Genomic DNA, 8,812 nt, shown 5'->3' with positions numbered 1-8,812 from the left:
GAAAGAGAGATTGTCTCCGAGATACATTATGAATTCCGTTCTTTACTACAGCTCAGCTCTGGCTGGGAAGAGGTCAGTTGCATTTACAATGTCCTGGCTGGGTTTCGAAATTACTGAAACTCTACCACTACTTGGAAGGAGTTGATCAAAGACATTCTGACCTCTTCACATGCCTGAATCTAATGGCATTTGGGGAAAAGTTAAGCAGCCTGAACTCTTCGAATTAAAAAAAAATAATAATAAAGCACTTAGAAGTTAATAATACCTTTCCTTAAAACATATCCCAAGAGTACTTTTTCTGATTTTTGTGGAAAGGTCATAAAAATCATCTCATCATCCCTCCACCACATTTTCATAAATAACGCAGAAATGGCTATGGGCCGTGATTCAGTAGCTGATGCATATAAACTTTCAAAAATAAGTAGTATTAATAACTTGCACATTTTAATAGCAGGGAAAGGTAAAATTGTCACAGGGATTAATGCAGCATTCGAAGCTGTCACGCACTCTCAGATATAAAGGGCTCGTTTTTTTTTTTAAGGAGAAAATGATTTTGCCTAATGGGTTGCAGATTTCTCTCCCACATCCCACCCCCAATCCAGGTGGCACCATGTGCCCTTATCAGTCCTCGCAGAGGAGGAATCCCAGAACATGAAAGCAAGCCAGGATGCGCTCTGCCCCAAGGCCCTGTTTACACATCAGAAATCACTCTCCAGACAAAACATGTCTTTTTCAAATATATTGCTTTCTCAAATGAACCTTCCCCAAACTAGCAGAATTGCACAGGATTCATCAAGAAGCCAGCTGAAGGAAATACAAGTTATACTTCAAACATGTCTGACTACCAAAATACACTTATGTATTATTATTTGAGAACTAAATTGTTCTGTGTTCTGACTTACAACAATTGAGTTCTCAAATAATGAATACATTTGCCTCAAGGTGCCAAAGTTCTCAAGCTGAATTTGAAAATCGTTTTCTAGAAAATCCCAGAGTAACCTGGATATTCTGATGGTGCACCTATGTACAAAAAGCACACACACACAAGATACACACACACACCTTAGACATCACAATACATTTCATCTATAAACTATCAAGAATGCATCAAATTTTAAAATCTATTTGAATTTTGCTGATGTGAAAATACCAGGAAATGTTTCTCTAGAATTCTCCATTGCGACTTCAAGTAGGGAAAAAAAAGGCTCTTAAGTATATAAATAGATCAACTTGTTTGAATGACTCCACTACTTAATAATTAGCAAGGAAAACTGGCTTTATTAGCTGTTGTTAAATTATGAGAGCACTATATTAAAGACCAGCTAAGAAAGGGATTAAATGTCTATGACTTAGTTTCCTTATGCTGGGTTCTTTGTATTTGTTTTATAATTGATTTCATAGAGTTTAATTATTATCCATGGACCTCAACAGTCTGGGTAGCAGCAATGATCCTTTGGGAACCTGGAATTGCAGAGATGAAGGGTTACTTAAAGTGTCCTGTCTTTGTATAAGTGATAGGAGGATTTGTTACTATATGTAGGGTGTCCCCCCAAAATGTATACACACTTAACAGCGGATAGCTCAATTGATGTTTCTTTCTTTTCAGATTGAACCCATTAGAATGAATAATTATTCAAAGTATGTATACGTTTTTTGGGGACAACACCCATATATTCAAGAAAGTTCATATCACTGTTATGTCCTTGAGTTTGTGTTAACAGAGGAGGAACAGTAATATCCTGTTAATGCAGGGTAACCCCCAAAGATCCCCACTCTTGGTATTCACTACCTTGTGTAGTATATCTCTCTCCTGGGACCAGGGCCAGAATATGGGTTCAACGGAAAACAACGGAAGGGGAGGCATGTCACTTCTAGGATTAGGTTATACAAGACTGTGTCTTCCATTTCAGGCCATCTCTTTCCTCTTGGGTCACCTGCATTGGGGGAAGCTAGTTGCCATGTCTCACAGACACTCAACAGCCTACGGAGAGGCCCGCATCATAAACATTGAGATCTCCAGCCTATAACCTGCAAGGAACTGAAGCCTTCCAGCATGTGAGTGAGTCTGGAAGCACCTACTCACTCATCGAGCCTGCAGATGACTGCAGCCCAGCTGACAGCCTGACCTTAACCTCGTGAAAGACCTTGAGCCTTGAGCCAGAATCACTCAGCCAAACCACTTCCAGACTCCTGATACCATGGAAACCCTGAGATAAGAATTATTGTTTTGTTTTAAGGTGAAAAATTTGGGGAATATTTTTTGTGCAGCAATAAAAAGCTAAACCAGGGAACGTTGGTGGTATGACTGCATTGTCTCCATATAGAGATATCAGGTGGGGGAGGAAGAGTGGTCCTTAGCCTTTACAGCAGTGGTTCTCAACCTTCTGGCCCTTTAAATGCAGTTCCTCATGTTGTGACCCAACCATAAAATTATTTTCGTTGCTACTTCATAACTGTAATGTTGCTACTGTTATGAATCGTCATGTAAATATCTGATATGCAGGATGGTCTTAGGCGACCCCTGTGAAAGGGTCATTCGACCGCCAAAGGGGTCGCGACCCACAGGTTGAGTACCACTGCTCTACAGGATGATGAAAGTTATAAGAATCAAATAAACACTAGAGACCTTTTCCTTAGAAAAATGCACATCTGCTCATGAACATAGCATTTTGCAGATGATTTCCGGGACTTTAATCTCCGAAGCCCATCTATAAACCTCCTCTGAGCGCAAGATGCCAATTGAAAAACCTCTGCCCTGAGAGATCAGGTGAAGAGCAGTGTCAGAAACAAGGCTGAAGTAGGAAAGCCAGACATGCTGGCCACCAGAGCGCCCGGCAAAGGAGCTCACACCGCTACGCTCGCAGAGAGAAGCAGCCGTGGCCTTTAAAGGAGGCTGTCGAATGATTGCATGGAATGGGTTGGCTACAGCAATAGCTTGTCATTGAAGCTCTCTCACATGTAAGTCTGCTGTTATTTTTTTTTTCATGTCAATGCAGCATGTGGCCATAGAGGCCTTGACCAGTTAACTGCCATGATATTTTGAATTTAATTAAAAAAGGTCCACCACTTGCGTCTATAGGTGCTTTATGGTGTACAAATGGTTAAACATCAACACTTGCCTCCAATCTTTAACCAGGGACTCAGGTCCTTTACAATTAATCTGCTTAATAGGGTCGTAGGGAAGTCATGCTGACCCTTTGACCCCGTAATGACCTCTTCCTAGATGCGAAGGACAGGCAGGCATCAGCGATGCTCTTTTCTGTCATCTGGCTCTTGAGTGTCTGGCAATGTGGCACAGCTTTGGGGAGAAAACAAGCATAATGTTGCTTGTACATTGTCTGAGTGATTTGTATTTGCTTTTGAATTAGTATTTACTTTTGAATAGAAGTGTAAAGAGGGAAAATGTGTGTGTGTGTGTGTGTGTGTGAGAGAGAGAGAGAGAGAGAGAGAGAGAGAGAGAGAGAGAATGAACTGGTTTTCAGGAAAGTGTCTCTCCATGAAGGTCACCAGACAAGAGCATGCCACCTCCAGGCCACAGGAGGCCTCCTTACACTAGCAGGACTAACTCAGATCCTCTAGATTCTCTCATTACTTCATCATTCTGGTACCCAGCAAACACAACTGAAGGCCTTCCAGGTGTCAGGCTGCACCATCAATAACTCTGACCATAATAACAATCTAGTCCACACATGTACAGAATTTAGTATTGTACCCAAACATCATCCAGCTATGGCTACCTCCATCTCTGTCTCTTCCACTCTCCTCATTCTAGAGTTCCAAGCCAGAGTATTCACTCATCACAGTTTGACTGTGAGATATCCAAGAAAGGCAGAGGGGACCTGAAGAGATGCCAGAAACCTGTAGAAAGGTGAAGGGAATGGACAGCTAGTGTTGCTTCCTCTGCAGCTTCATGCTAAAGGACTCAGCAACATCTGGAGGTCCCGGAACTGGCTTGGGCTAGAACCCACTAAGGACAGCCGGCCTCCTTCAGGCTGAGCACGGAAGCCTCGGTCACTAAGCTGGCCCTGCAAGAGCCTCCAGGAGCAAATGGCAACAGGGGGTTAGATGCCCCACCTGACTCAGTGGATCCGGAGGTGTTGGCCCAGTCTACACAAAGGAGCCCACACCTCTACTTCTGCAGACGGCAGACCCAACATGATAGGAGGCTGCCAGATGATTTCATGGGATGGAATGGCTTTGGCAATTGCTTACTCTTCTCATTTTCTTACATTTAAATCCAGTCCTTTTTTTTTGGTACCTATTAATTTTTACCTAATTTAATTGCATTTTATTTTGACCAGAGTGAGTAACAGGGTTTAAAAAATCCCCACCACATCTTATTTGTAGAAATTTGAACAAAAGAGGTTGTTTTGTCATCATTCCCTTGAACTGTTTACAAAACTAGTTTGATCTGAAATTGAGGGGGGGAATGAGTATCACTATTTAACTTTGCTATAATAAAAGACCCGTGCTTGCTAAGAATGCAGAAAAAAGAAAGATAGAAAAAAGAAAGTTCTGTGCGTGCATTTGATCAGCATACTCCGCTTTCTTTTAATTCTACTGCACAGTGTTAATATGAAAAGGACAGCAAGGTGACATCTATCTCCTGGCCAATATTGGCGTGAAGGCATCTCTTCAAACCTGGCACCCTGTCTCTGTACTCAAGGCCTATTGAACTGACCAAAATGATACCGCAGTTCCCACACCGGTCACATCCTAGGAACACGCGTGAACCCCTGGCTCCTTTTCCATCACTTCCCTGAACCCGGGCCTCTTCCAGAAACACCTGGAGTTTGCTGCAGTTCGGTGTGTTCCCTGGCTCCAGCTTCCTTCGTCCCTGCCAGCTCGCTGTCTGGGGAATGAGGCTGCCTTACTGCCGATGGAAGGACCGCACTAAAGAGGCAATTAAAACAACTACTCACATCGTGTGCAAATATTCTGTCCCTCACTCTCTGATACTCCTCTTCTCTCTCTTCAATTGATTTACTTCGTCTGTCATCTCTAAATGGATGCATTCTGTTTTGCTGAACAGAGAAAAGAAATCAGGATGGTTATCCAAGGCGAGTTGTTAGAAGTCTGCGGTTTAGCAACTGTCAGCTGAGGATAACAAATGTTCACTTAAACAAATGGAGCATGAAAAGTCTCACTCCTTCTGGTCCCCGAGGAAGCTGTGGGGTGGGCGGGGCATGTGTGCCGTGTGCGCATGACAAGCAATGCCAGGGCATGTTTGCTGGTTGCCTCCTTGCTGGATGCAAGTAGCACAGGTGTTTCTGAAACGGAAGTCCCTGGATGTGCCTCACGTGTTCAGCCAGCTCAGCTATGTGACAGTTCACCAGTGATGGGCTCTGTCTCCTTTGCTAACCTGTGTGGTTTTGACTTCTCAGAAGGAGGCAGAGTATGGGTAAAAATGGAAGTGATGGCTAGATCAAGGTAGCTCAGGGAAGAAATGGCTTTGGAAACTCGGGGACTGGAGAAACCCAGCCAGGGAGTCAAGAAATAATGGGTGGGAAGGAAGATGTGGGCACTATTTCTCTATATCCTATTTTTTTTTTATTCACTCAATGACTGATTCTGGGAATTGCATCTGGCATAGGAAGCAGGAATTAAATTTGAAATGTGCTTGTTGATCGAGGTCAATATCTAGACATCTAAGGTAACATTCAAAGAACCCAGCATAAGGACTGCTCTTCTTCATCTGAACCACAATCTGCATCTCACCTGCCCTCCCATCTTCGTCTTGCCATTCCTCACCAAATGCTCTGCCCTAGCCACGTTCATCCATCCATTCAACGAATCCCCACTCAGTACACGACGTAGGCACATGTTTCAGAGTCAACTCGAGCCACGGAGGAGCTCGGGGGTGGGTGGTGGTGTCGGTGGTGGTGGGAGGAAATGAGATACAAATGATGAACACCTTTCTTTCTTTCTTTTTTTTAAAGTGCATCGGAGACGCACATACTGCCTTCCCGTGACTCACCGAGAATAATTAAAATAATAACTTGAGTGAGATGCTTATTATCTTGCCCTTAAGGGTTTTAAAGCAAAGTCATTTTCAAAAAAATCTATTCTGATTGTCAGAGACACAAAGTGTCATGGCATTTACATGACTTTCTACTGTTCTCTTTTGCATGTGAAACTTGTTTTCTTTTGCCATTTACTTAGTGTTCTCCCTAAATAGCTCTGGATCCCACACCATCTGGAGAAGAGATTTAGTAAAACATCTCCACCCTTACCCAGGTACCATGAGTCAGGCTACCTACAACAACACAATGTTTTATCACAAGCGACATACACACACACACAGAGAAAGAGTTGTGCTACAGTTCATGCCAAACAAGCAGACAATTTACACAGACAATAAAACATGGGCAGGAGGAGGGTTGGGGGACTAAAACATGAACTTGGTTCTTGGCTGTGAAGACTGATTGTAGGGTAGTTGCAAAATCCACCTGTCCTCACCATAACAAGGTTTGTTCTTTACGGCTACACCGGGTGATCAGCGGTCCGTTTTGATAATCCAGCTCAATTTGTGCACAACTGAAGGACAAAGCTGTAGGGAGTGGAAGGACCTCCATAGTTACACAGACATCTGCACACGCGACTGACAGAGCTTTTCCCAACAGCTTGGAGCCTGTGGCATCCCAACCCCCAACACATGCAGCAGGAACTGCGCCAAGCGTCACCCATGCAGCCCAACACAGAGCCATGGCGAAAGCAACCAGGACATGGGTTTCTGGCTCCCCATTGAATGCCAAAGGGGGGAGGCAAGGGGGACAAGGAGGTTGGAGAGAGGATGGTAGTATCAGAGGTGGGGACTGGGGGGTGGGGGGTGGGGAGGGACTAGGGAGAGGAAGAAAGGGGCCACAGAGGGACAACAAGAAGATCAGTCAGCCCACCTTCAAATACAACGTCAGCCACTCTCAAACTTGAGAACCAACCTGATTGTCTTCTTTATCAATACTAGAGTTATCTCTCTTCAAGATAAACCGCTTCTGGGATTCTTCACCTTTTTCATCTTTTAAGTGTTCACAAAACCTTTGCTCTGGTCTGCCAGCAAAGTAAAACATATCAATAAAAAAGTTTTGCCTCCTGTTTAAAGTTATTTCTTAGTGTTCTTTTTTTTTTTTTCCCCCACAGTGGCATTCAACTTTAAAAGAAAAAGTGAACACGCGGTTTTGATACTAGAATCTCTGGCAATATACAGGTAGGTAAGGATATGTCCCTTCACAGCTGTTGTTAGAATCCCTTTGGTTGGTTTGAATTCGAAGTCTTGTTTCCTGCACGCTGCTCACCAGGGCTGAAGTTGAAAAACTATTGTAAAGGCCTGCACATATGAAGTGTGTAGATGTCCCTAGAGTGATGTGGATCGCCATTGAATTAAATCAAGTCCCCGCCCACATTCTAGAACTAATTTACATGTTTAGAACTTGGGAGTAACACATTAATTCATCAACGTTTGGAAACTAGGAGAGACAATTCCCAGCATATCCCCCTGTTAAAGAACTTTTTTAAATCTGAACTGAGAGAGGATCATTTATAAATTATTGCTTTCTCTCTCCACCGATAACTGTTCTAGAATCTGGCTCCAGGAGGCTCTGACATCCTTGTCCAAGTCTTGTAAATCCGTTCAGTAATTGGAGAAACTGGAAATATTTAGTTTAAACAGCTTAATGACTGATTAGCAAGGGGAAAATGCTCCAAGCAGTTAAACCTTATTGATCAGTCAATTGATTTTTTTTTTCCGGTCCTCTTAATCATTTTGTATTATTACAGGAAAGCGCTCCACTTCCTTGTTAATTTCCCACAATCGTCACTGCACTTCTCAACGAATGACTTGGGCTTGGGTTCCTCCCCAGAGGAAGTGCTGGAATATTTGTCCTGGGCTTAGAAACAGTTGTTATTTATGACTCTCATTAAAGTGTCCCTGTCATATCTGATGGATTACTTCCGAAGCTCTGTGGGTTTTCTATCCCTACTGGGTTCATTATGCCTTCAGTCATTAGGAAGCCACTTCAAAGTATCTGTTGTTTAATATGGGTGACCAGTGATTAAGGGCATGCCACCGTTTCCTTATAGATCCAAAAATAAGTCAATAGCACTTAGAAAACGATGAGTTCATTGAAGTGTATAATTCAAATATTGGTGGGACTCATCCTTTCCTTAAATGCATATACATAAATTATACTAATAGTGGTGATTAGATACTATCAGAAAACTGGAATAATACCAGTTATAGCTTCTAGAACTTCGTATAATGTTTGCAAAATTTTACATTCTTTTTCAACCCTTGCAATACAACTTTGATGTATGAGGGGCAAGTATATTTTGCCTCTTTTACAGATAAATGAACCATCCCTCAGTGACATTTTGGCTCCAAGTTTATAGACTTGTCCACTGAGCCGCAGGCGTTGGTCTATTCACATCCTTGCAGAGCTATGATGCAGTCCCTCTCTGTTAATGCCGCACACAGTGGGCCAGGGGCCTTCAACCTCACAATGTAAACAAATCCCCTGCATCGCATCATCTTAAAGATCAATGTAAACGTTTCCCACCACAATCAAAATGTAGTGAAACATAACAAACAATCTGGATGAGCAAATGTGACAATGCTCTAACCAACTGAACTACCTGGCCAGGGCTAAATCTTCTTTTTTAGATATTTAATCCTTAGTGCCTAGAACCGTGCCTGGCATATGGGAGGCATTTGGTTAAATAACTACATGAATAGATGTATGCATGAATAAACATTTAGTCCAGCTGCATATAAATCAATGCAGCTAAAGGAAAAGATCAACGGGTCACTGAATAAGAT

The 8,812-nt window shown here is 42.7% G+C and overlaps 1 protein-coding gene across 14 annotated transcripts in view; it reads right to left on the bottom strand.

The window, feature by feature from the left end:
- Positions 1-8,812, bottom strand: part of ARPP21 (cAMP regulated phosphoprotein 21kDa) — a 144,840-nt gene that overhangs the window by 75,687 nt on the left and 60,341 nt on the right. For 10 of the 14 annotated variants that reach the window (XM_006759607.2, XM_006759610.2, XM_006759609.2 and 7 more), the window contains exons 10-11: positions 6,939-7,047; positions 4,923-5,024 (exon numbers count right to left, since the gene is read on the bottom strand). In XM_006759607.2, the coding sequence (XP_006759670.1) occupies positions 4,923-5,024; positions 6,939-7,047 (211 nt within the window). Of the gene's footprint in view, positions 1-4,922; positions 5,025-6,459; positions 6,551-6,938; positions 7,048-8,812 lie in introns of those variants that run through there. The other 4 variants (XM_006759614.2, XM_015561269.1, XM_006759615.2 and 1 more) reach the window with 2 other exon arrangements.

This window comes from Myotis davidii, unplaced genomic scaffold (genome assembly GCF_000327345.1).
Source record: "Myotis davidii unplaced genomic scaffold, ASM32734v1 scaffold395, whole genome shotgun sequence".
Classification (NCBI taxonomy): Eukaryota; Metazoa; Chordata; class Mammalia; order Chiroptera; family Vespertilionidae; genus Myotis; species Myotis davidii.
The sequence above is the reverse complement of the archived record's forward strand: the minus strand, read 5'-3'. Positions and strand labels throughout refer to the sequence as shown.